Source organism: Cyprinus carpio, chromosome B5 (assembly GCF_018340385.1).
Source record: "Cyprinus carpio isolate SPL01 chromosome B5, ASM1834038v1, whole genome shotgun sequence".
Classification (NCBI taxonomy): domain Eukaryota; kingdom Metazoa; phylum Chordata; class Actinopteri; order Cypriniformes; family Cyprinidae; genus Cyprinus; species Cyprinus carpio.
In genome coordinates this window covers 3,815,526-3,842,892 of record NC_056601.1, presented here as the reverse complement: position 1 = coordinate 3,842,892, position 27,367 = coordinate 3,815,526, and the positions used below count along the sequence as shown (strand labels likewise).

Below are 27,367 nucleotides of genomic sequence, written 5' to 3'. Positions count from 1 at the left end.
GTAATACCTGATATACACTGCGAGCCGGTGTTAGAGAAAGAAGAATGTTCCTATTATAATCAACAAGGCATAAACACAGCGTAAAATTAAGATTTCTGCAGTGTTGACATTTTTTTAAATTATAAAGTGAGCATTTTCAAGAGTCCAAATCTCAGTTGCGTGAAACTTGACACTTGATTATAATGTAATGAGAACGATCTAATATTGATGCGTTGCTCACTTTGAGTGTATAATTTACTCAACGTTTGAAGAAAACAGTCTCTCTGAAGTTGACTGATGAATAAAACAGCAAGTAATTCAGGAACACAGTTCTCAGCTAAATTTAGATGCATAGCCCACAGTAACAAAATAACATTTTGCCCACACAAAACCACTATTTTTACTTGTAGTATTAATAATCATGATTGCAATATCAAGGGAAATCAAGGGATTTTTGTCATTCTCACGCAGTCCTTCTGCTTATGTAGAGCGTTTCAAATCAGTCCCTCATGAGAATTCATTTCATTGGGCAGTAGACAGCGAGACAGCTCACTCAGTTTTGGAACGAAGCTCGTGTGTGTGTCTGTAGGCTGTAAGAACTGCAACCTGTGTTTATGGGACATTTATTTGGCAGCATTACAGTCATTGGCTTGGGTTTTGTTCCTTATGGAAAGTGCATGCAGTAAATAGAAATACAATTAATTTCTCTCACTCTAACTGTGCCTCTGCCTAATTCATCCTTGTTCTTTTTCCTTGTCTCTTTCTCTCTGTAGGCAGTCCAGGAGGAGGTGGTTATCCCTGCTACTATTCTGAAGTTAAGCTACCTCTCTTCCAGAGCTCCAGGCTATCGCTCTCTCCTGAGGGTGGTTCTGACCCATTCCTCTCTCCCGCCGGGCTTGGCCAAAGTCCATTTGTCTGTGGCCGTCCAGGGTCGGCAGCTTCTGAAATCATTTCCTGCAGCTCCGAACCTCATATATGTTTTCTCCTGGAATAAAACCGACATCTATGGCCAGCAGGTCACAGGGCTGGTTCAGGCACACGGTGAGGGTCTCTGTGCGAGTGTGGGAAAGCAAACTTTTGTTTTTTTAAGATAAGCCCTTATTCAGTTTTTACACTATAATTCAAAAGGTCAGTTTTTAACTGAACACTTTAATAGAGCAAGGATGCATCAATTTGATCTGTTTTTTAAAATAAATGCTGTTCCTTTGAACTTTCTATTCATCAAAGAATCCTGAAAAACGCATCACATTTTACAAAAAAAAAAAATTGAGCAGCACAACTGTTTACAACAAATCTTTCTTAAACACCAAATCAGTATATTAGAATGATTTCTGAAGGATCATGTGACACTGAATGATGCTGAAAATTCATCACAAGAATTAATTACATTTTACAATGTATTAAATAGAAAATTTTAAATTGTAATAGTATTTCACAGTCATACTGTTTTTATTGTATTTTTGATCAAATAAATGCATCCTTGATGTGCATAAGACTCCTACCGACCCTAAACTTTTAAATAGTATTATAACCATTACACGTTAAATAAAATGTCAAGATAAAGTTGGGTGAAGATTAAGTAGAGCAACAGCAACTGAAGGTACTGTATTAGTGGTCTTTCATAATTGAACTGTTTGAACGACTGTGTTTAGGACTCCAAAAAGGACTGACAACTTTATTCTATCTCACAATACCCCTCTTTCTGTCATTTTTCATAAGCTGAGATTGACAGCTAGCTAATATTAATGATTGACAGCAAGAAAATAACCTACAAAGCTCACACTTATGTCCTGGGTATATCAATGATGTGACTGACAACTGTTTGTCAAGTGTAGTTCCATTCAAACAGCACAAGTCGATCGAACTCGCTCTTAAAATTTAGTGGTGACCCCTGGAAAATGTAAGGAACTAACTTGAATGCGGTTGTCACTGTCTTTTATGAACAACCATATTTAGTACTCCAAACAGGACTGACAACGGTATCCTTCTGTTGTATGATCGCAGCTCCTCTTTCTTGCGATCTCCCTCTCCATTATTCCGAGATCCATCACAATGACAGCAATCAGACACTGCAGAGAGCCTGAATCCATCATCTTTTTCTCACTGAAAAGCATTCTGTTTTACGGCACACTTGCGCACCTACTGAATAATGGCTAAAAATGAGTAATTACTGACTATTATGGAAGAAATTAACTCCTGTGTTCAAGTGATAATTAGAAAGAATTAAGCAAAAACAGTTCATAGTCACAATAAACAAATGTGTGAAATGTGTGAACAGCTGTTTGTTTTGTTTTTTTCACAAATAGAAATTATTTATCCACAAATTACAGGATGCTAACATATCTACAGTGTAACATTGTAACGTTTTGACAGTAACATATTATTAAAAGGTAGAAAGACAATAAATGAAAATCCTCATGACTCAGAATCTCTGCCCTGTAAATAGGCAAATATAATTATTGGTTAATAATTATTATTCATCCTCCTTACTCTGTTTATGTTGGCTACAGCTCAAGCGTTGCTATTTTGAAGCACCTGTCTAATTAAGTTCACCGTAACACCATGGCAACACAACTGTAACTGAAGCAAACATCATTTCTCCACATACACTGTAGCAACCTGCTGCTCACTTTAACTGGATTCAGCTCTTTAAACATTTTCCTGTGACGCGACACATTTATGTAGAGTAAGGTATTTGGAGATGTTATTCCGTCTAGTCTAATTAATCAGTCTAATTAATTTTGTAAAATGACCATAATTATTGGTTACACTGGGTAATTTATGCATTAAAATTATGCAGGTTCACTTAAAAATGAAGAATCGCCAATGAAATTGTGCGCGAGTAGGTAAATTTGTTTATTCTGATGATGGTGATGGTTTGTCTCTTTCGGATTTTGATGATGATGGTGATATTTAATGGGCTAAGTCTGGCACTCATACTGGTGTGTGTGTGTGTGTGTATGTGTGTGTGAATTAATGGCAGTCTCTGTTGGATACGAGTATGAATCCTGTCTGGACGTTGTGCTCTGGGAGAAGAGAGTTGCTCAGCTGCAGGGTTTTGAGCTGATGCCATCAAACCTGGGCGGATGGACACTGAACCACCACCACGTCCTCAATCTGGAGAGTGGTGAGGGATTATCACACACACACACACTCATGTACATTGGTATTTTCTTCAACTACTTCAACTTTTTATTTTATTTTTATTTTATTTATTTTTTTGCCCTAAAAGGGTCATAAAATAATTTCCACCGTATCTCAAATCAACATTAATTTTGTGGTAGAAATTTTAAAAAATTACATTTGAAACATTTTTGGAATAAAATGGCAGGCTATGTTTCCTTGTATCCTAAATACACATAATTAATATTTTCGCAATATTATTAAGCATAACGGCTTAATAAGAGATGATACAAATATAAAATATCACCTTAATTTTTCACATCTTGTATTTCTTCTCAAGCATGCTTTTCACAAACACAGCGGTCTGATTTGTAACGAAATACATGAACTTTTGATCAGATGTTATTAGTACAAGATTACTGGCCTCAGGGTAAATGACAACACAGTTGGATAGTAATCATTTGTGTAACAAGCCAAACAAATGTCCATTTTGCATTATATAGTCTTTGAAGAATTGTTTTATGATGAATTTCTGTTTTATGATTGAGAGCCTAAAAGCTAAAAGAATATATTCATAAGAGCAAAATAGTCAAATGTTTCCAACACAGTTTTAAAATGAAAAGTTGATCCCTTGGACCTTCGTGTGCTCTAGGAAAAATGAGCTTAAACTATGACCTTCAGACAGCAGCATAGCAGTGTCCCAAAGTAGAGCATGTTTAAATCTAACATCCTCCCAGTCAATAAATCTTGTTGGCTCCTGAGAGCTCCCTCGATGGCAGTTTGTATCATTCCTTTCTTTAGTTATTTTCTACAGGGTCTTATAGCACCATCACATTTCATCATTGCTATATAAAGGCTTCAATCTAATATTCTGTTTCTTTTCTCTTCTGCAGGTATCCTTCATAAAGGTAATGGAGAGAATGTCTTTATTTCCCAGCAGCCTCTTGTCATCTCCACAGTGATGGGGACAGGGGCGGTCCGCGCAATCCCGTGTCCAAACTGCAACGGCCCGGCCGTGGAGCAGAAACTGTTTGCTCCCATCGCTCTGGCCTGTGGCTCAGATGGAAGTGTGTATGTAGGTGATTTCAACTACATCCGCAGGATTCTGCCCAATGGATTCGCCATCAGCATCCTGGAGCTCAGGTCTGCCATCTTCCATCAGCAAATTATCAGTCATTTCTGAACAGTGTTGTTTTTTGTTTGATTGTTTTTTTCATTTTACTGTATACGTAACTGCCGTATGTAATTTCTATTATTTTAAACTAATAGTTTTTATTTGTTATCTAGGAATAGTGATTTTATGTTTTTCTTTATTTCTATTAGTTGTTTAATTGTAAGTTTTTGTTCAAGTAGTTTTTAATTCTTTTTAAAAAGTTTGAATCATATACCCTCCTGAAATATTGAAACAAATATTGAAATATTGTGACATCTAAATTAAAGTTTTATTAAAAATAAAAACTATTTAATTATTAGATCAAGTAAAAATTGCACTTGGTAAAATGTATTTGGTATCCACTCTTTGTAGCTTATAAAACGTGTCGTAATTTTTAAAATCATCTGAGGAATATCTGTTTTTAATTGTTGACTTCCATTTTTTTCCATGTTACGCATCCAGAAATCGTGATATTAGACACAGGTATGTTTCTTTTCAGAACCGATCTCACCATTTAGTCTTTCTGTCGTTTGTACACTGCACCTGTGCTTGAATTCATTATTTTTATTTTGAATCTCCATTCATCCATGCATCAACCTTGGAGGAGCTATAGAGGTTAAGTGACTCGAGTCTCAAATGCAAAACAACTGATTTAGAGGCAGCAGTCCCTATAGTAAGTCAGCAGAATCAAATTCTCAAAACTGGATATTTTCTCATGAAAAAGCTCTAAATAACATTAGTATATTTAATAATATACTGATACACTAAACTAATGCTCTAAACATAAATATTCCTACGCACAATAACAGTAGTGATAAAAATACTATTAACCCCAAAACTTTAGTCAATACATCCCATTAATCCTGAGTTTTAATGACTACAGCCTTTTTCTTCCAACCCTTTAAGCAGTTTTATTCCTTTGATTGTCCTCTCCTTTAATGCATGTGTTGTTGTTTTTTCCCCTTTTCATTTTTATCCATTTAATTCACTTATAGTTTACCTTTTAATTGCTATCGAGCATATCACATTTTAATAGAGACCATGTTTTATCATTTAATTTTTACATACTAATTCATGGCATCTCAATTTGTGTATGTCTGCAATTGTTATATTTTTGTATTTGTATGTGCATGAACCCATATATGTGTGTGTTTGTGCATTTGCGGACATGTTTTTGTGTCGGCGTGTGTTATGAAGCCACGCAGTGGCAACTGTTGCCTGTAATCTTCAGTGTGTGGTGAGGAATCCATCTGAGGCATTTTTCTGGTCGATAGATTGAACACTAACAGCTTTTCTCAGCAAACTGCTGGCAGCGTCACACCGCAGTCTTCCGTTTATTGTCTGGATCTTCCTCGTTTCATGTGAATTTAGAAACGGCGCCCCCCACAGAGAGGGAGTTAGAGTGCGGGATAGACCTCTGCCCCACAGACTAACACTGACAAGCGCACTGTAATCCTTTATCTTTGCGTGCGCATGTGTGTTTGCGCACAGTATTACATACCACAGCAAGGGGGAAATCCTACCTTCAGCCTTCTTTGGGAGATAACGCTTCTGATCAAACCAAAGTCTGATTCGACCTCGCAAAGACTCAAAAGAACCTCATAGTTTTAACATTTGCAATTTCATCAGTCTGTCAGTAAACACAGACAGTTAGACAGGGCGGTTTTGCCCTTTATTCCTTTATATCGAAAACAGCTTCGAGAGAAACGTGAATCTCTTTTACCATTTCAATATGGTTGTGAATTTGGTTAATGGGTTTGTAAAGTAACTATTTAGATTCATGCAACATTTTGCATTAAAAGTCTGTGCTTTCCCAGGGAATTGAACCATGACCTTTGAACTACAGAAACTATTCCTGTTTATTATAACGAAAACAGCTTTGAAAGAAATATTAATGTTTTTGATGTAAATTTGCTTAATGGCTGTGTGGAGTAACTACTTACATTTGTGAGACCCTTATCGAAAGCAACTAACATCAGTGCACACTTTGTCAGTCCATGTGTTTTTAGAAACTGAACCCATGACCTTGGTGTTGTTAGCAGTTAAGCTATACAGAAACTGTTCCCCCTTATTATAACAAAAACAGCTTTGAGAGAAATAGTAATGTTTTTTTTACCATTTCAGTATTGATTTGAATTTGTCTAATGGCTTTGTGAACTATTTTTGCGAACTGTTTACATTTGTGAGACATTTTTATTGAACGAAAAGTAAGTGCTCAGGTGTTGCTGGCGGTTGAGCAACATGACCTCACAGCCCCTACACAATTCTAATCCTCAAACCCAAAAGAGTGAATCAACTTCCCTCAAATGTCAGAGCAGCAGAACGCCTCGTAATCTTAAAGCGCCAAACTCAGATGCCACAGGTGATGTGCCAGAGGACGTGTTTCGCTTGGACAAAGACAGCACAACCTCAAAAACATGTTTCTGCTGTCAAAAGACAAAAAAAAAGCTCATCAGTTTTTGTGCAGGACAATGTTTTGCCCTTTTAGGAAATCCTTTTTTTTTTTTCATTCTGCTTAAGGAACAGTTGAGAAAGAGGCAGCAGGTAGATTTTCTCTTAGGGCAGATGCGGATGGAAGGAAAGGAAAGGAAGATTATAGACTGGCAGGGGTCTGACGCACTGGAGGGGCTGGGAGTTTTGATCGGGGCTTGAGTTCAAAATGAATGAAATTTCTGCATGGCGCTGAGACCTGGAGGTTTTTTTTTTACTCTAACCTCGTGTGTGCGCTAGTCTGCGTACGGTTGTTTTTCGGCACAGATTCCGACTTTATGAAATAGTTTAAGCAGAAGAATGTTGCAGATATGTGTGTAGCCCTGCTTGTTAAAATTCTCTTTCTCCAGCTCCAGCCCAGCTCATAAGTACTACTTGTCTGTGGATCCTGTGCGTGAGTTGCTCTACCTGTCGGATACCAGCAGCGGGAAGCTGTACTGCCTGAAGACTCTGACTGAACCCAAAGATCTCAGCAGGAACATGGAGGTGGTGGCTGGCAGCGGGGAGCAGTGCACACCCTTCCACCCGAACCAGTGCGGCGATGGAGGCAAGGCCACTGAAGCGGCGCTCAGTAACCCCAGGGGTGAGAATCCAGTGCACACACAGGTCAAAGAGAAAGAGCGAGTGAGCGAGGTGGAATGGTTATTGAAAAATAGCAGCATGTTTCAGCCAGAGAAATGGGGAAAGTAGAAAAAGTAAGATAAATGAAAGATGCCTTCCTTCTTTGCTAAATCAGGCGGAGCGGCTATTAGTCCCGCCTATCCATCACTGCCACTGTCTCTTTAAACCCGTCAGCCAGACTGACGGACAGACGGGGGCGTGGCTAACGGGCACGCATGTTCTCTTATCCTTCAAGCCTCATTGTGCACTCTCTCTCTCACACAGAAACTCACTCACTCAACTGTCGCAGTTAAAAGCCTCCACTTACTTGTAAACCCCTGAGGATAGAATTCATAAAGCATCCCAGAGCAGGAATGTTATGTATGCGTGTGTTCGCACGCTTTGATTTCGGACTGTTCTGCAAAGGGCTGTGTTTGAGATCAAACTGTAAATCACATTTAAAACTGATTTAAGCCTTTTTACACTCACTTCAACGATCCATATGCGTTTTTTTTTCTGGCAACCTGATGGATAAAAGCCTTCCGTTGTTCGCGTTGGGGTGGAATACCCAGTTCTCCCTTTGTTAAAGTGTTTTACTGAAGTCTATTATCTATAACAGGCTCTGACCGAAATGCTGAGGGCTTCAATAACTGCAATCCGACCTTCTATGTTCTCGGGCCATGAGGGGGTCCACACAAATAGACTGCAACCAAAGCATTAACATCTCTGCATGGTGATTTTTTTCTGTTTAATTCTGCTAAACTGACTGGTAATGCTGAAATGTGTCACTTGCATATGAGTTTGACAGTTCTGTACACTGGTGTGTGGCTTGACTTTGGCTTGCTGTTGATTCAATTAATCTCAATATACAGAATGTTTTTATAATCAATATCTCTTTATACACATAGAAACTCAGAGTGATGCAGTATTGATCTCTGCACCACGGCAGCATCTTCCGTGACTATGATCTCCTTAGTGCGGTAAAAGCTGATAGTCTTTGGCTAGCTTCATCTACCGTAGGCCCAGAGCTTCATGCACAGAGCCAGTAAGCAAGCCGAAATAAAATCAAAATCGAGATCTTTGAAAATACCCTGTTTGTTTTGAAAAAGAGATTTAATGGAACATTACAGGAAATATACTGGCAGGACTGACACTTTCAGCATCTGTACATAATGATTTTTGAGCATTTTTTGGACTGTAAAAAAATGATTTTACCACCCAAAGTATTTGTTGCTCAGTGACCAAGTTGAGGTCCGGGATTTACTCTTAAGGCCCCAAGACCTTTCCAGTTTTTCATGATTTATTGGATGAGGAATTAAGGATAAGATTTTCTTTATTATTATTATTAGCTTTTGATACTCAAAGTTTACTCATAATTAGTCCAAGATATAAGGTATAAGATTATAAGAGTTATAAGATTTTATTATTTGACATGACTTTTTTCAGGTCTACAAATCAATCTTTTAAAATTAGGCTACCTCTTGTACTCAGGTTTTCCAAGACAGTGGGAATCCCTATTCTTTAAAGAAAAACAAAAGCAAGTTGTTCAAGGTGTGAATTCCATAGTGAAAAAAATATATATATACTTAAATGTATTTGCAATACATTTATTTCATACTAAATATACAACTAATACATTTACATATTTATGTACTTAATAAAAAATACCCTGCAAATGTACTTTTAGCATGTTAAACTGGTATACTTAAAGTCTGCTAAATTGGAACAACAAATGTTGTGCTTAATGCACTTTCATTGTGCTGAAGTAGTGCTCAAGTCCTACTAAAGATATACAGAAGTTTATTTGATTGTTCTAAAGTGGAACTACTGCAAGTATACATCAGTTACACTTTAACTATCTTGCATTTAAAGACTGATATTATTATTATTCAAGGATCACACAATCCTTATCAGTAGTCACATTAAAACACATTTTAGGCTTAATATTAAGAAACTTTTTTTTTTTCAAAGAATGACAAAATTTATCATTGTTTGTCCAAAAAAAAAAAAAACATTAAGCAGCACAACTGTTTTTAACATTAATAATAAAAGGAAATGTCCTTAAGGGGAGACACTGCAGGCAAAAACAGTGTTTTTTCATGCACCTGTCAATATTAAGATTTTGGGCTTTTTGGCTTTTCATAAAGTGTTTTTTCAGACTCATGGAAAGAAAACATCCAAAAGACACTGTTAAGTGTTTCTTTTATAGCACTTTATCTATTTATGTCAATAGATTTCAATTACAATACATATTTTTAAAGGCCGTTTTCTCAAAATGAGTTTTTTCTCCAACTCTGAGCCATATATCTCCACTTCAGTGGCACTTACACACACCAAACTTTACATATTTATTCCTGTCTATATTCTGAAGGTTTTTACAGAGGGATTTGTTCATATATAATTTTCTTGATTATATACAACATTTTATTCCCCCCAAAATTGTGAAAAATATATTGTTTTCTAGCTGTTCAGAGTATTTTCTGAAAAATGGAGTGACAAAAAGAGATACCCAGAATTCCCTCTGTAAAAACATTTGACTCTAATATGTAAAAAAAATAAAATAAAATTAAACAAGAGTTTTGAAACTGACTTCATAGTGTTCAGATTTTTGTACTAGAAATTTATGCAAATTAGTGCATATTTCATTAAATAATGCCTAATTTGCATATTTAAATATAACATTTTAGAAAACTTGTAATACAAAAGATGTTTGCAATTATCAATGTAATCAATCAACTTGGTAAGTAAGGTGATATCTATTAGTTAATTTTTTTTCCCTATTCACCTGCAGTGTCTCGCCTTAAGCACCAAATATTTTTTTTTTTATTATTATTTTTTTTTATAGAAACTGTTAACATAATGTATTATATTTCATCTTCCTTCCTTCAGTTTAATTAGCAATGAGATGGTTAAAACATTTTAGGAAAAACATTGTAATCCCTTAAGTATGTTACTCCATTAAGTATCCTGATGGAGCAACCACTAAGCAGCTCCTCTGGGATTCAAGTATACAATATGTGTCCACGGTGTATGTGTGTGTCGGCGTGTGCTGTGTATATGTGCTGTACAAGCTCAGAATGTGGGTGAGTGTGTGGTACAGATGCAGCTCTCTATGATTCACTGAAATCTTGGATCCAGGGTGGAGAGAGATAGAAGGAGAAAAGGGCACATTAATTCACAGGTCCCTGAAGGATAGGGTGCTCGAAGTCTGGTCTGATGCCAGCCGAGAGTTTAAGAGAAATAGAGTTAGAGAGGCGAGGAGTGAACAGACAGGCATGCTCCGTTCAGTAGGCTCAGGAAGAGAAAAACTCCTGAAGTCTAAATTAAAGTGGTCTGTTTTGAATTGTATATGTGTGTGATGATTAGCTGCTCCTCTGATCATTTTCAATCTAACCAGCATTTTGCATTTTAGAAGATAAGTAAGAAACAAGGGTTCTGGACCTGGGGGTCTCTCTGTGTCTTCAGGACCCTTTGAAGGGCAGAGGGAGGTATACCCCTCTGAAGGCAGAATAAATAATTAAGCTCGTTATGCTCGTTAAGTGGGTAATATGCCTCGTAATTAGCACCCATAACAAGATACATTTGTAAACAGGCTTATTGAGGCGGATAGAATTTCTGCAACAAGGGTAGTGTGTGTGCGTGTGTGTGTGTGTCTACATGTCTTCACATGTATTTCTGTCTGGTTTACAGCACAACATGATCTGTATTGTTTTTTGCATGCAAGTCTGAATGGATGCTCAGCATCTAAAAGGCTGTACGCCACTCATCATGACTGAATAGTAGATTTAAAAGTACTGAAATCTGAACAACAAAAATAGGCGAGACTGGGGCTACTCTAGTGAATATTTCTCAGAAGTGATTTACTTTTCAAAGTCAGTTTCTGTATAGGGACATACATCAAAGTCTTGGCCACAAAAAACTATTGAACATTTCCACTGTTATTGCACAGGAAAAATGATACAGATCAGTTTTCATGATGGCAGTCTGCCACTGCATACCCTATTAGAGGCTATTTAATGGCTTTCCAACTAAATTTAAACCGTAAAACAATAATGCAGCATGTAATTCATTTAAAAAATGTGAATGATATTATACCAAACTATCATTTTGGCCAATGAAAAAAACTGAAATTGATAATTACTACATTAAGATTATAATATATTAAACACATCTGATAACTTACAGTAATTGGTTTTATAAAAATGTGATACTGTAAATAATAGTTATAACTACATAATAATAATGTTTTCATAATTTTCAATAGTTTTTCAGTTTCTAATTTTTAGGTTATGATTATATGACATAAAAAGTCACATATATGACAAGTTGGAATTGAGATGTTACAATTATATAATATGTAGGCTATTATATGTAGGCAAAAGTCCTAAAAATAGCAAACATAAATGACAAATTATGACAATTGTCATAATTATGACATAAAAACATGTTTTTATGATTGCCCTTGTGACAACTAGGCAGGTCTCCCATATAAAGCAATGCAACTGATAAAACTGACTGGTTTACATCACATAAATACTCTATATTGACAGCTTGCCAACAAGCAAAATAGCAATTAATAAAAACAGATTTCATTCTGGAAGTTTGCTGTAAATGTAGATCTGTATATGAAGGATTGTTTTACTGGCAAATTGGTGTTTGGTTGTAAATGTACAACTGTTGCATTGATTTTTGGTCATTTTCGAGTTGAACATAGATGATCCATATATATTTCCTCCAAAAGTATAAGTCAAAATATTGTTTAAATATGATTGAGTCAGACCGACTGCATTAGTTTAAGTAATTTTAAGGGTCATGGCAGGTAGAAAATAAGCTCCACAAGGGAGCAACTGCACATATTCAGTTTTTACAGTGTGGGTTGGGAAAGAAACAGGCTATGCCACTAGTGAAGTACTGCTCTGTGTCAGCTATTATAGGCAGTTTATCCATATGGAGAAGATGCTGTTACCGCTATCCATACTGACATTTGTGAGCTGTCATTTACTGGAGCTGTGTTGAGATGCACTCTCTGGGCAGATTTTCTTGCCATATACTGTCTCCGAAAATATGTGGATCCTGTTAGTATTATCTAAATTGTGAATCCAAATAAAGCATTTAAAACATCTGGCACTGCATGCATGTGTATGTGTGTGTGTATATGGCTACGTGTGTGACTCGATCTCTCCCAGAGTAAATCAACGTGGTGAGAACAGACCAATATGTCTGCTTATCTCTGTGATTCTCATTAGAGGAAGAGAGCGAGAATAAAGAGAGCAAATTAGAGAAGGGAAAGGAAAGCCGCAAACGCGCACACACACACACACACACAGTGCTATTTGCCATAACAAACTCTGATGTGTGTTTGTGAAATAGATGGTTATATAAGCCCGTTCCCACTTCAGCGTGAAATCCCTGTGGAGGACAAAAATATCAGTAAGCGACACAGAGAAAAAAAAAAAAAATTAATAACCTCTATATTTATTTGTGTGGAGGTGTTCCAAATAGTATACAGCACTACTCTTACTACTGCGGCGGAATGTAGTGTCTATACTGTGCACAAGACGCGATATGCACAGAATACATGGATTTGCCAAAATTAGCAGTGTACAACCAGAGGACATTGTACAGAATACTGTATCCCACAGTGCAATGCACTCAACTTGACCTTCAGTTTCCAGTGTTAAAAATTAGCCAGAAATAATATCAGCTGTGGTTTTTATAACATGTTTCTTGACTCATTATTTGATCTGACTGCCAAATGTTAAGACGCAAAATTTGATTACAATTGCAAAATAATCATTTTAATTTTTAGTATGAAAACTTGCTGAATTTTTACATGCCATTAAGTTTACTGTGAAATACTGTCTAGCTTGCTCTTAATAAAAATGATGTGGTCATATATGGTATTAAGTATAAAGTTAAGCACAATGAAGTCTTTGACAGCAATGAGGGTGGCGATTGTTTCCTGATGTCAATGGCCTGGAGGTGTATTTGTGCTAAAGATCACTTTTAATTAAACTGCAACAATATATGTTTGTGCATTGTTCGATTTAAATGTAAAACCGAGTTGCCTTGCACAGCTCAAGGTGATTTGCAAGCATTCGAATAGAACAAGACAAATGAAAGAGAGAAATTGGATGAACAATAAAAAGAAATACCGGATTCTTGTGCATATCTGATGTCATTTCGCATAAATCTGCATGTATAAGGTAATTTGCATATATTTAAGATGATCTGAACAGAATGATCGCACACAGAGGAATATATTGCCTGAGATGGAGAAACTCGTCTTTCTTCATTGCACCGTTCCTCATCATCTGCTGTTAAGCTGTGACTGCATCGGCAGTGCAAATGTAACGTTATTTGTTATGCCAATAAAGCGCATTAAAACTGAAAGAGATGGAGAGAAATGACTGTGTGTGTATCCTGTTGTCCTGCAGGTATCGCAGTGGACAAGCACGGGTTCATTTATTTTGTTGACGGATCAACGATCCGTAAGATTGATGACAAAGGAGTGATAACAACCATCATTGGGTCAAACGGACTCACATCCTCCCAGCCAATCAGCTGTGACTCTCGAATGGACATCAGCCAGGTGAACAAAACACACACACTGGTACAGATTTACATACGGTGGCTCCAAAAAGCATTTCGAATAAACCAAACATAATGTATGAATGTCACTGCATTAGAAACAAAGAAGTAATACTTGAACTTTTCTCAGAACTAACCTAATTTTTCTTAAATATTTTTGCAATTACTATTAATTAGCTGGTCCCAAGGTGATTTTGTAGTGGATGTATCAAGCAAAATGGCAGATTTCAAATATTTACTAGGGTACAACATGTTGACTATACATTTTTAGGACCGAGTATCATTGCAGAACTCCTTATTCACAAGCTGTCAACTATATTTTAATATATTTGGGTATACATTTTTCACTTACAATGTCCATTTTCCATCTTATTAAAAATCATCAGGTTTTTAAACTGTTAATTCGTTAAAACCATTATTGATTAAAAGAATCAACTCACTTTTTGTTTTGGGCTACAATGTACATTGTTGATTCGGTAAAAGAACCAGCATAGAAGAGTCATTTGTTCATGAATCGGACTACACTGCATGTTTTGATTCACAAAAAAAGAATTGTTTGTGATTAGAGCTACACTGGTCACGTTATATATTTTAGATTAATGGAAAATAACTTCAGAAATGTAGTTGATAAAGCAGACCACACTGGTGGTTACACTCTCTGTTGTTAATTCACTAAATAGAACTGGCTCATACAAATTTTTGTGAACTGGGCTACACTGGTCATGCAATATGTTTTTGATTAGCAAAAATCTGTTCATAAGATTAATTTGTTCATTAATCAGATTAACACACTGATCACATTATATATTGTTCATCACTAAAAAAATAACAGTTATATGTTAATAAGATTAATTTGGTCATTAATCAGATTAAAACTGATTACACTATATATTGCTGATTCACTTAAAAAGAACCATTGTATGTTTGTGAATCATGCTACACTGATAATTTTGTACAGGTATGTCTGTCTTTGCACCATAAGGACAACTCAATAGAAAGACACATTCTTGCCATTATTTACATGGTGTTTTTGTTGCAGCACTTTCGAAAACCGACTAAAAGTCATGTTCACAAGTCAGGAGAGGCATGATTTCTTTTGCCATGGCACCAAAGATTCAACACTGACGCTGAAACACGATGCAGGGAATTTTATAAAGATATTCATTTTAAAATATGACAACAGGGACCAAACTCTGCATTTTTGTGAGTTAGCTGAAGAGAACACAATACAAATATGTTTTGGGACAACGAACAAATACAACAAACACTGAAAAAAAGTAGATGTCGATTTTAAGAATCAATATCAGGACTGTTCAAATTAAGTTTGAGATGCATTGCAAATTTGATACTTTTACCCAGCCCATTTTATACCCACACAAATTTACAGATCGTTTGTTTGCGCATAAGATATTTCTTAGATATGGCCTATCTCTGTCAGTTTAATAAGTGCTTAACTTGTTAAAGGCAGTCACACATGATTTTAACTTTCTGTTTGCGTGCAGACATCAGAAAAATGATCTGTCAGTATGTCTTCTCAAACGCTCGCTTAAATCAAGTGAGTAACAGCACACAGAAGCTGAAGAGCTGAAAGATGAAGGAAACACTTCATACACACCCACCCCACACAGCGAGAGTCTCGACCAACGCTCTCTCTCTCTCTCTCTCTCTCTCTCTCCTTCTCGCTCTTTCTTTCAACCTTTTCCTTCAGCTCCACAGGATTCATGCACACACACTTTTCACTGTTCACCTCAAGAGTGAGAAAGTGCTGATACCGAAGGTCTCTCTGGTGCTACAGTTACATTATACAGCTTGCAGCAACATCCTTACTTTTCTTTTATCTCTCTCTTTCTCTCTTCATCCTTTGAGGTTTCCGCCTTTTTCTGTTCTATCCATTTCGAACACTAAAATCATAAAGCCTTTCTCAAACATAAGGCAATTCCACGTCTTTCTTTTAAAGTGCTCTTAAAAATCTATTTTACTCTCTCGTTCTGTCTCTCTCTCCCCCTGCAGTTTAACTTAGTGTGTCCTCATTAAATCTGCAGGACTGCTCTCCCTTCAAAGTCAGACACAATTCTTCCTGCTTTTGAATAGCATCAATTTTTGGCAGACTGTCCCTTGATTTCTCTTTCATTCTCTCTCGCTCTCTTTCTCGCTCTCTCTCACTGCCATCTACACACGCACACACACTCTGCACTTCTTCACAGTTCATCCGGCGGGGTGTGTTGTGTGTGAATAAGAATCAGACAGTGAGGAGAGATAGAGAGAGAGAGGGAGAGAGAGAGAAGGGGAAATGAGGTGCCGCAGGCCACTGGGTAAAAGAAGCACTGAAATCTGCATAATTCCCAGCATGCCTGGGATATGACACACTTCACACTCAATACTGTCCGGCTGTCGGGCAGCTGCGGACACACACACACACACACACACACAACCAAGATGTAGTTTTTGTACCTGGCTGCACATTAGGGCTGTCTGCTATGACTAAAATATTATCACTGTAATGGTATAGATCACAATGTAGTTATTTTTACAGGAAATTTAACAGGGAAATGGTTAATATCATGGGTGTAGATAGCCAAGGGGGTATTTTTTTCTCCAGACTCGAACAGTGCTACTGCTCACTGCCCCTGTGTTATATGATTAGACTGCAGTCTACATGGTTACTTTTATGACAGTAGATCATAGACTGATTTTTTTTTTTTACATTGTTTTAAGCAACAAAAATTATTCATAGTGCACTTGTTCTAAATATTCTCTCACTTAACGTCATATATTTTACATATATGAATTGTAAAATATTGTTTTAGAATGCTGCTTTGGATTATTTGATCTATGTATTTTCAGTTTGGTTGGTGCACATCACAATATATATATATACTGTGTATGTGTTACTGTGTGTTTAATATTATATATAATGTTTTGAATGATGAATAAGATACTTATACATATATAATCACTGTATTGTTCAATATGTATAATATTTTTTATTATATTTTAGTGTATATTCATAAGAAATATGTCTAGCATCATTGCAAAAGCAGCCTTATTATGTATCACTAGATTTCAAAACAAAGCAGAACAACTAACGTTGTTAAATGGATCAGTGGCTGCAGGGTGCGTCTTTTGCCTCTCGTAGTTTAGCATACTTCATTTTTTGGTAAAAGAGGTTTTTCCACCTCCAGTGGTGAAAAGTAGTTTTGCCATTTCCACCTCCAGTGGTGAAAAGTAGTTTTGGCATTTCCACCTCCAGATGGCCGGCGTGCGACACAGTTTGCAGAGAATATTTTTCTGCTCGCTCTCAGATTTTGTAAATCCAAACCGTGTCCACACATTACAAGACACAGTATGATATCAATTCTTCACTTGTTTGGTACTTTCACATTGCTCCCTGTCTCATCTCTTCCCTGTGTATATAATGTTAAACAGTCCTGCCCACTGATGTTACATGTAAATCGGTATAATGATAGTCAAAATGAGATAACTCGCTGTCCTCCACGTCAGCTGGAGAGAGTGTGTCTGAATGGACCATGAGCAGATGAGAGTGGCTGTGAAATCTGTCATGATGAAAATCACACTTTTCACATTCATAGCAGGTAATAATATACATTTGTGTATCCACAGGTGCGTTTAGAGTGGCCCACAGACCTGGCAGTGAGTCCACTGGATAACTCTCTCTACGTTCTCGATAATAACCTTGTGCTCCAGGTGAGCGAGTCCCAGCAGGTGCGTGTGGTTGCTGGACGACCCATCCATTGCCCCATGGCCAGTATTGAACCGGTTCTTCTGGGGAAAACAGCAGTGCGTTCCGTGCTGGAGGGAGCGAAAGCTATCGCTGTCAGCCACCAGGGGGCTCTGTACATCGCCGAAACCGACGACCGGAAGCACAGCCGCGTGCAAGAGGTGTCCACAAATGGAGAAATGCTCATAATCGCAGGGGCGACCAGTGAATGTGATTGTAAGATTGACCCCAACTGCGAGTGTTTCTCAGGTGAGATACATGCACCAAAACTGCTAAACGCATTGATTTTCCTTTGGGTTATTCATATTAATATTGGGTTATTTTTCCATGTCAAACCTTTTTTTAATAAGCCACTGGTTATAAAAATTATGAATTTTTCATGCAGATTTTGTCTTGGGTGAGTTTTGAAAAATTGCAACACTGGGATTTGAAAGTAGCTAAATTTCACCACTGTTATAATAAAGTATACAAATTGGCTTTCTGGAGCAACCTTCCCAGCAAGCTAGGAGGCTGAAATTCAGATATGTTAATTTCAGAGCAGTCCTCTGACACTCTCTAACATTGCATAATCCTGGAAGAATTACTTCTGAATGCATACAAGCCTACAGTGCAGTTGCATTGACTTCTGTAAAAGCCTTTCCAGTAAGCTAGACAACTGAAACTTGAGTATGTTCGTCTGAGAGCGGCCCTCTTACACTCACTAATGTTTTACTTGCCTACGTTGAAAATCATTAGGAATAGTTTATCCATCTCTCTCTATATATATATTTTTGTATTCTAATATCATTACATTGTTTATTGCCCTACTTATATAATTATATGAAGGAGAAATTATGCTGTTTAGTGTATGTGCACCTCATCATGAGTTCCTTTCGGTAGCTTCATACACTACTGTTCAGAATTTGAAGGGTTTTTTCTTTTGAAGGAAAGTATTAAATTATCAAAAGTGGCAAAGACATTTAGCATTTATCATAGTGTAACAAAAGATCTCTATTTATAAAAAGTCTTTAATAAACAGTCTATCACATTTCCAAAATTAAAATTAGAATGATTTCTAATGGATCTTAAGACAAGACAATTCAGCTTTGCCATCACAGGAATAAATGACATTTTTATTCATACTGTTCTTTTTTTTTTTTTCAAATAAATGGAACCTTGGTGAGCGTGAGAGACTTCTGTCAAAAACATTAAAGAAAAACCATTTACTGACCAGAGTATTACAAGTATATATTTTTTATTTTTAATCCATTTAATTGTGAAATGAGAAGTGCAACATATTCTGTAATATTTCTATATATAACAAGTCCAGTGCTTTTTTTTTTTTTTTGGTCCAATTACATTTTTGCTGCATTTGATCCAAGCCAGTCAGCAGTGTGTCAGTAGGCAGCTTGCTGTGTGACTGTAGCATGCTGGGAGATTCAATTTGTACATATCTCCCTGCCAAACGTCTTGCTATGACACATGTAAGAGTCTGAGCTACTGTTGCACGCAGGTTTAATTACTGAAAAATCTTTATTTTTTAACTACTGTAGATAAGTGTTGCATTTTTACTGCAGAGGTTCTCTGAGGGTTAATCGTTAAGCCCAACACTGAATGCCTAATGAACTAGACTTCCATTTCTTTCTCCTCCTATTTCTCATTCTCTCCACAAATTTGTCCCCAGGTGATGGAGGTTACGCTCGTGACGCCAAGCTGAAGTCCCCCTCGTCTCTGGCAGTTTCTCCTAATGGCTCCCTCTACATCGCTGACCTCGGGAACATGCGCATACGCCGGCTCACGGCTAACCATCCTCAGCTCACTCCCGAGGGGCTGTATGAGCTCACCTCGGTTGCAGACCAAGAGCTCTATCTGTTTAGTCCAAACGGTACTCACCTGTTCACCCGTAGCCTGGTGACGGGGGACTACCTGCTTAACTTCACATACACCCCTGAGGGCCACCTGAGCAGCATAGCAAACAGGGAGGGCACAATAGCGCAGTTGCGGCGGGATGCTAATGGCTTGCCCCTGTGGCTCGTGGCCCCGGGCGGCCAGGTTTACTGGCTGACCATTAGCAACGCAGGAATGCTGAAGCGCATCTCGGCTCTCGCGCACGACCTCGCGCAGCTCAGTTACTACGGCAACACGGGGCTGCTCGCCACCATCAGCAATGAGAACGGCTGGACTACTGTCTACGAGTAAGTGATGCCCTTCCTTTACTCTCCCTTTGTCTGCCTCTCTCTCATCGGGAGAGTGCGCTGCATTGCTTGATTTATAGGCGCGCGTGATAGTGCGATCTGTCTTCGTTTTGGTGTGTCATATCCTGTCGTTGCTTCCTTTAGATCTATTTCGGCTGCCACGCAGCCACACTTGCACACTCTGATAGTCTAAAGCTGTGTTATTAGCAAGAAGAGTAGCAAGTTTCTGCTATACTGTATATAAAACAAAATTCCCTCCCAGCATAGATTAATCTTTACCTGCGTCTAATCTAATCATGCTTTATCAGAATTTATCAGAAGGAAAATAATCCAATACAGTCTGATCGACAGTGTTACCTGAGATCGTTTGAAGGAGTGCAGCAGTTCGATTTCTCAAGCTGCGTGTTTTTCTGCTGCAATGAAAATCACTCAGCCTTAATCTATCCAATAAAGAAAAGAACTCTGTATCCTCTTCTGATTTCACTATGAAAGAGCCTGGGTACCTGCGAGTGTGTGTGCGCGTGCGTGTGTGTGTGTAAACTGTTTGCATGGGCATTTTCAGGGATTTGTGAGACTGAGCTGCAAGTTCTAATTTAGTGTGAAAATGTCAGGGGCTTCTTTTGCTCTCTCACTTTCTCTCCTTTTTGTTTGATCAACTCGGTGACCTTTCACACACTGTGTTTACACACACATACACACACATCTACACGTTCTCATGCAGCTCCTGGTGTAGTGTTGAGGCAGATCACATGCCTGGCTCCCTGTGCTCAATCTGTTGTGAGACACTGCCCCCTGCTGGTGCATACTAGTGCATTCTCGAGCGTTACACTGATCAGCCTTAGCTCATAAATCATAGTTTGGTTTAATTCATGTCCTGTAACAGCCAAAAGCACAAGCAGTAAACAGAAAGCAGTATTTTTTTGCGATGGTAATACTTTATACATTAATATTAGTTAATTAATTAGATATCATGAGCTAACAATAAGCAACCATTTTTAACAAAATTTATTAATACAGGTTATTACTTTTTTTTTTTAAATGCAATGTACAAATTAACATTAACCTAGAATAATAAATGTAGTAAAGATATTTTTGGGGTGATAATTTAAAAATTGCATATTCGTTAATATTAGTTAATGCATTAGGTATCATGGGCTTAAACAATAAACAATACATTTTAACAGGATTAATTAAGTCAAAATGAAGCAAAACACAACACTGGAACAAATATAATACAATTATATTATAGTATATGTATTTGTAGATATTGAAATTAAACATTAACCTAAAATAATAAAAGAAGTAAAAATATAGTTTTTTAGTTCATGATACTGTTAACAAAGTGTAATAACTAATGTTGATTAATTTAATTTTATTGTAGATTGTTTGAATTTTTGATGATCTATTTGTTTATCATTTTTAAATGGGTTCATATGTAATTCTGTAAGCCTGTAGCTTATTCAGCAATAGTGGGGAATTTTATTTAAATTATGTTGCAACATTCTGTTCTGCACACAACACCGTAGGAATTAGAGGAAGTGGTGTGTTGACTTTGATCAGTTCCCTCATCCAGAAGTAATAAGTACTGAATATTTCAGCAACATACCTCAAAGCAGAATATGCGCCAACGTAGGTGTTGCAAACTCGTCAACAAGCGCCCCTGGTACAGGGAAATTTCTTAGATCTGATATGCATGCAGTAATGACTTGAGATAAAAAGTTCTGATCTGATAGGCTGTGTCTCAAAACCTAGCTGCCTATCTAAACTTTGTTTTGGGGAATTTTCAGTTTTAAAGGCATTTTACCTTTTGCAGTTGCTCGTTCAGCCATTATCCAAAGAGATTTACAAATGAGGAATACAACAAAAATCAATCATTGCATGAGAAGTACTGCAATTCAGAGTCGAATTGCTCCGAAAATTTCAAGCTACAATAGAGATGAACAGGAGCGGCAATGTGAGAATAGCAAGTAGATTATTATTTATTTATTTAATTTTAAAAAGAGAAAATAGCATTGAGTCAAATGCTAAATCAAAGCCAGCTTGTATAATGTTTCTGGTCTTTTAATGGGACATCTATTATACCTGACTGATCTGTAAACAGAATACAATCTCAGGCGTCATTAGTCAACTAAACATGCACGTCTATGCTAGGTGTAAGGAAAAGGTTAATCTCTCTAGTAAAAATATATGGTTGTAAAACCATTTTCATCTCGCCTTCCACCTGAAAATCATTTTGATTTTGAGACCACTAATATAGACATTCTTGAATGTGCCAAGGAACTTGAGGGAGTTCAAAAGATCATTCCACCATTGAGGAATAATGAAATTTCGGGAAAGTGATTTTGCGCCTGTTGATTTGATTTGCAAAAGTGAGAGGCTGCTCAATATGCATGCATTAGTGTCTTGGTGAAAGCGTCTGGCAACCAGTGAGGCGAGACGAAGACGTTCGAATGATCGATTCAAACGTTCAAATGCACCTATGATGCCCAAAAATGCATCTAGGTAGGCAGCTCATTAAGTTTTGACACATAGCCATATTAGTTGTGCTTGCTAAGGTGAGCATCACTATCACTGTTGCTCCTACCACTCAAAACCCCTTAGCAACCGCATAGTATCTTCAGAAAATGCAGAAATATAGCTTTAGAACAAAATTACAGTGGAGTTTTAATGAAAATCCAGTAACGTAAATCATGTGGATTAGCTGCTTATCCCTGCACAGTCAATCCATTTAGTCCCTTTTCAAATAAGGTTTATTTGTATAGCGCTTTTTGCGATACACATTGTTCCAAAGCAGCTTTAGAGAAAATAGAAAAATAAAGAAGATAAAAGCAAAGAAAAATAGTGGCTTAAAACCCCCCAGTGAGCAAGGAAAGGAAGGGAAAAGGCCCTAAGATGTTTAAGTAGATGAGGAAGAAACTGGCATTTCAGGCAGACTCAATATTTTGTGTAGAGGAGAAGACGGCGGCTGATGTCTCTTGATCTAAACTGCAGGCCTTTGAGAGCTCAAGAGCTTCATCAAATGAAAAGATTTTATTCTTATACATCAGTGTGGGTGGCCAGATGCAAGTATATGAAATAAATCGGCATTGACATTGACAAGACATAAATAAATTAGGGGTTAGAGAAGATGAGCTGGAGCTGTTTAGTTCTAACAACTACTCTAGAAATGAAGAAAGAGAAATGAAACATGTCAGAAGTAGTTCACCCACTCGTTATATCACATGACTCGCTGTCCACACAGATTCAAATGTCAAGTCATCTGTCCTCTTGCTCACCTTTATAATGTATCTCACACCCCACATGTTTGTCTTTCTGTCATTTCGCATCGACTTTTATACTGAGTAAATGATATTTTCTATCCTTAACTTTATGTAATTGTCATTGAGACATTTACTGTATTTAATAAGCTGTTTAAGCTGCAGTGTTTGTAGGTGATTTCGTTCTTTACTTTCTTTAAAACGTAAAAAAGTCGAAACTACGGTTGGATAGCACTGTGTGCTGTGTGCTTAGCTCAGTGTTCATGAGTTCACTAATCCCTGCGTATAATGAAGGTAAACAGATTTGGCTTGCTGTCAAAGACAGGACTGCAGTCTGAGACTCAAATAAAGCTCTTAAGAACCCTTGGACTACTTAATAATGAAGTTACTAATGAATGAATAGGGGAAGAAGTGGAGTTCAGGGTTGGTGGGATGCTGGAGAATTGTCACAGAAGTGAGATAACTGTTTGTGTGCATTTACATTATGATTGACAGGATTAGATAAAGAAGCTTCTCTCATAACTTCTGCATTTGAAGTGATGGTCACACTTTTAAGGTCCAATTCTCACTGTTAATAAACCATTAACTACGACATTTGCCTCAAACTCCTAATTACATTTAATACATTTAAGTACTGAGTAATATTAATTAACTACATATTTTTTACATTAGAATTAGGATTAGGGTTTGGTTTAGGGTTACTTGCATGATGTATTGTTCATATAATAGTAAGTATATGTAACAAGGACACCCTAAAATAAAGTGTTACCCTAAAGTGTTACCGTAGTGATCATATAATTAAAAAAAAAATTACATTTCCTTTATCATTCAAAATAAGTGACTTTTAACTTTAACACATCAAAAATACCTTCTCAGTCCAAAAAGATTATTTTTTCCTACATTATCTTTTAAAAATATTAACAATAAAAAAAAAAATAACTAGACAAATAAAAACATTCATATGTCAGAATGTCATTAGCAGTGTTGGGGAAAGTTACTTTTAAAAGTAATGCATTACAATATTGCGTTAAACCCTAAAAAAATAACTAATTACACTATAAAAAATTATATGTGCTACTTTTTGCCCCCATTTTTCAAGAGCTGAACTCAAAGATCTAAGCCTTTTTCTATGTACAAAAAAGGCTTATTTCTCTCAAATATTGTTCACAAATCTGTCTAAATCTGTGTTAGTGAGCACTTCTCCATCCACCTCACAGGTGTGGCATATCAAGATGCTGATTAGACAGCATGATTATTGCACAGGTGTGCCTTAGGCTGGCCACAATAAAAGGCCACTATAAAATGTGCAGTTTTACTGTATTGGGGGTCCGGGGGGTCCGAAAACCAGTCAGTATCTGGTGTGACCACCATTTGCCTCACGCAGTGCAACACATCTCCTTCACATAGACTTGATCAGGTCGTTGATTGTGTCCTGTGGAATGTTGGTCCACTCCACTTCAATGGTTGTGCGAAGTTGCTGGATATTGGCAGGAACTGGAACACGCTGTCATATACCCCAATCCAGAGCATCCCAAACATGCTCAATGTCTGGTGAGTATGCTGGCCATGCAAGAACTGGGATGTTTTCAGCTTCCAGGAATTGTGTACAGATCCTTGCAACATGGGGCCTGGTCGTGGATGAATGGCACAACAATGGGCCTCAGGATCTCATCACGGTATCTCTGTGCATTCAAAATGCCATCAATAAAATGCACCTGTGTTCCGTTGTGCATAACATACGCCTGCCGATACCATAACCACACCGCCACCATGGGCCACTCGATCCACAGCGTTGACATCAGCAAACTGCTCACCCACACAACGCCATACACGCTGTCTGCCATCTGCCCTGTACAGTGAAAACCAGGATTCATCCGTAAAGAGAACACCTCTCCAAAGTGCCAGACGCCATCGAATGTGAGCACACGGTTATGACGACAAACTGCAGTCAGGTCAAGACCCTGATGAGGATGACGAGCATGCAGATGAGCTTCCCCGAGACGGTTTCTGACAGTTTGTGCAGAAATTCTTTGGTTATGCAGACCGATTGTTGCAGCAGCTGTCCGGGTGACTGGTCTCAGACGATGTTGGAGGTGAAGATGCTGGATGTGCTGGATTTAATATTTGAGAAAAATAGGCCTTTTGTGTAGATAGAAAAATGTATAGATCTTTGAGTTTAGCTCATGAAAAATGGGGTCAAAAACAAAAGTGTTGCATTTGTAATTTTGTTCAGTGTACGTAAATTAATTATGTAACTGTTTATGGAAAGTAATGCATTACATTACTTTTTTTTAGTTACTTTTTAAATCTGGGCAGGGCTTGCTTGTTATTTAATATAAAAAAGTTATTTTAAAAAAATGTAAAAGCTCAAACAAATTGCATGAAGAATATGATGCAGGATTGACACAATTCCGAAATAACAAAAATAAAACACAAATGTGTAATTTTTGCTAAATAAGATTGAATTGGATTATTGAAGGTCAGTAGCAAAGACCCTGGTTAATAAAATAGGATTTAATACATAAACGATATTTGTCTTATTTAACATATTTAATTATTGCAGGTTTGTGTAATATTCTGAGTTTGCATTTGATTGTTTTTATTCATTTTGAGGAATGCTAAATCTGTTTTTGTGCAGATGGGATGAGTAAATCCATGTTCATATTTAGTCAAGAACTACAGTAACATCATGTTCACATACAACGCCCCTGCACTTACTCCCGATATCTCTCAACATGCGGACAGGAGAGCTGTCAGTCAATACATAGGAAAAAAGTAACTGGCATTACTTTTTTGAAAAAGTAACTCAGATATTTCCACCTAAATGCATTACTTTACTAGTTACTTTAAAAAAGAAATCAGATTACATAACCCAAGTTATTTGTAATGCATTACCCCCAACACTGGTCATTAGTACATTAATTATACATTATATAACCTGCACACCATAACATAACAAGGACGAATCAGAAAAGAAACAATGAAGAACCAAAATAGACACTTAAAAGAAAAGATACTGATGTTCCAATTTGTGTATAACTAACAATAAAAACATCCTTTAGATTGTAACTGCAGGAAAGTGTGACTCAAGTTTATTTTTAACAAGGTCTCTGATAATTTCAGTTCCACCTTCACAGTTCAGCACATTTCAGTGGATTGTTTTATGATCCTGTCACAAAGTAATTCAGTCTTTGCAAAGAAGCCGTTATTGAAGAATTCAGCAGCATGAACTATATTGGACCCAACAGCAAACCCAGGCCGCATGTAAGTGAAGCAAAGCCTTGTTTCTCATTTCACATGCGAAGAGGTCTTAAAGGCACGGCAGCAAAAAACAGCCTGTTTACTGCTGTTGTAAGGGTCAGGGAGAGAATAGAAAATTGTCATGAAAAACTAAATTATGACACACGGAACCTTGACTAGCGTTTCAAATGTCATCGGGGGGGAATAAAATGATAAAAAATGCATGATATGACCCCTTTAAACTCCCTTACATGCACATGCATTTACGCTCATTCATTTAAACTTTAATACAGTCTTCTCTCTCAGACACACACACACAAACTAACAGAAAGTGTGTTTATGAGCAGGTATAACTCTGATGGACACCTCATCAACGTGACCTTGCCGACTGGAGAGGTCAGCAGTTTCCATGGAAACATGGAGAAAGCTGTCAGAGTGGAAGCCACTGTCTCGAACAGAGAAAACTTTATTATAATTACAAACCACTCTGCGGATAACACCATCTACACACTTCGACAAGGTGAGAGAGTGTATGTGTGTGAATCTACAGATTCGTTTTTGTCGTAATGTCAAATTCAGTGGCCCCAAAAAATATTTGAACACCTCAGCCAAAAAAATTTTTTTTAATTCTGTCATTATTCCATGTAGGGTTGGGCGATATTAACTGGTAGAAATTTTTCAACCGGCACAGATTTTGGACTATTGTCATGTGTTTAAAAATAAGTGATTTTAAACTGCTGAAATGCAATCAGCTGTGAAAGAGAACTAATTTCGCAATATGTACGCACTGTCTGTGAGCGCTGTCTGAGAGGAGCATACAGGTGAAGACGGTGCTCATAGAGAATGGGAGTATTGAACAGAGTTATTTTTTGCCACTTTATAGGCCTTGAACGGTTAAATACAAACACTTGTAAGTGTCAAAATGCCCGTCTTGGCAAGTATCCTCATAAATGCAGTAATTTAGGTCTTAAGTGAAAGCAAACAGCTGAGAAAGAAAACACAATATATTAGATCTGGGCAG

The 27,367-nt window shown here is 37.2% G+C and overlaps 1 protein-coding gene across 3 annotated transcripts in view; it reads left to right on the top strand.

The window, feature by feature from the left end:
- Positions 1–27,367, top strand: part of LOC109102647 (teneurin-1-like) — a 138,227-nt gene that overhangs the window by 100,363 nt on the left and 10,497 nt on the right. For all 3 annotated transcript variants that reach the window (XM_042723704.1, XM_042723702.1, XM_042723703.1), the window contains exons 18-26: positions 753–1,020; positions 2,963–3,106; positions 3,996–4,245; positions 4,718–4,738; positions 7,096–7,328; positions 13,783–13,937; positions 17,558–17,924; positions 19,339–19,849; positions 26,694–26,866. In XM_042723704.1, the coding sequence (XP_042579638.1) occupies positions 753–1,020; positions 2,963–3,106; positions 3,996–4,245; positions 4,718–4,738; positions 7,096–7,328; positions 13,783–13,937; positions 17,558–17,924; positions 19,339–19,849; positions 26,694–26,866 (2,122 nt within the window). The remainder of the gene's footprint in view (positions 1–752; positions 1,021–2,962; positions 3,107–3,995; positions 4,246–4,717; positions 4,739–7,095; positions 7,329–13,782; positions 13,938–17,557; positions 17,925–19,338; positions 19,850–26,693; positions 26,867–27,367) is intronic.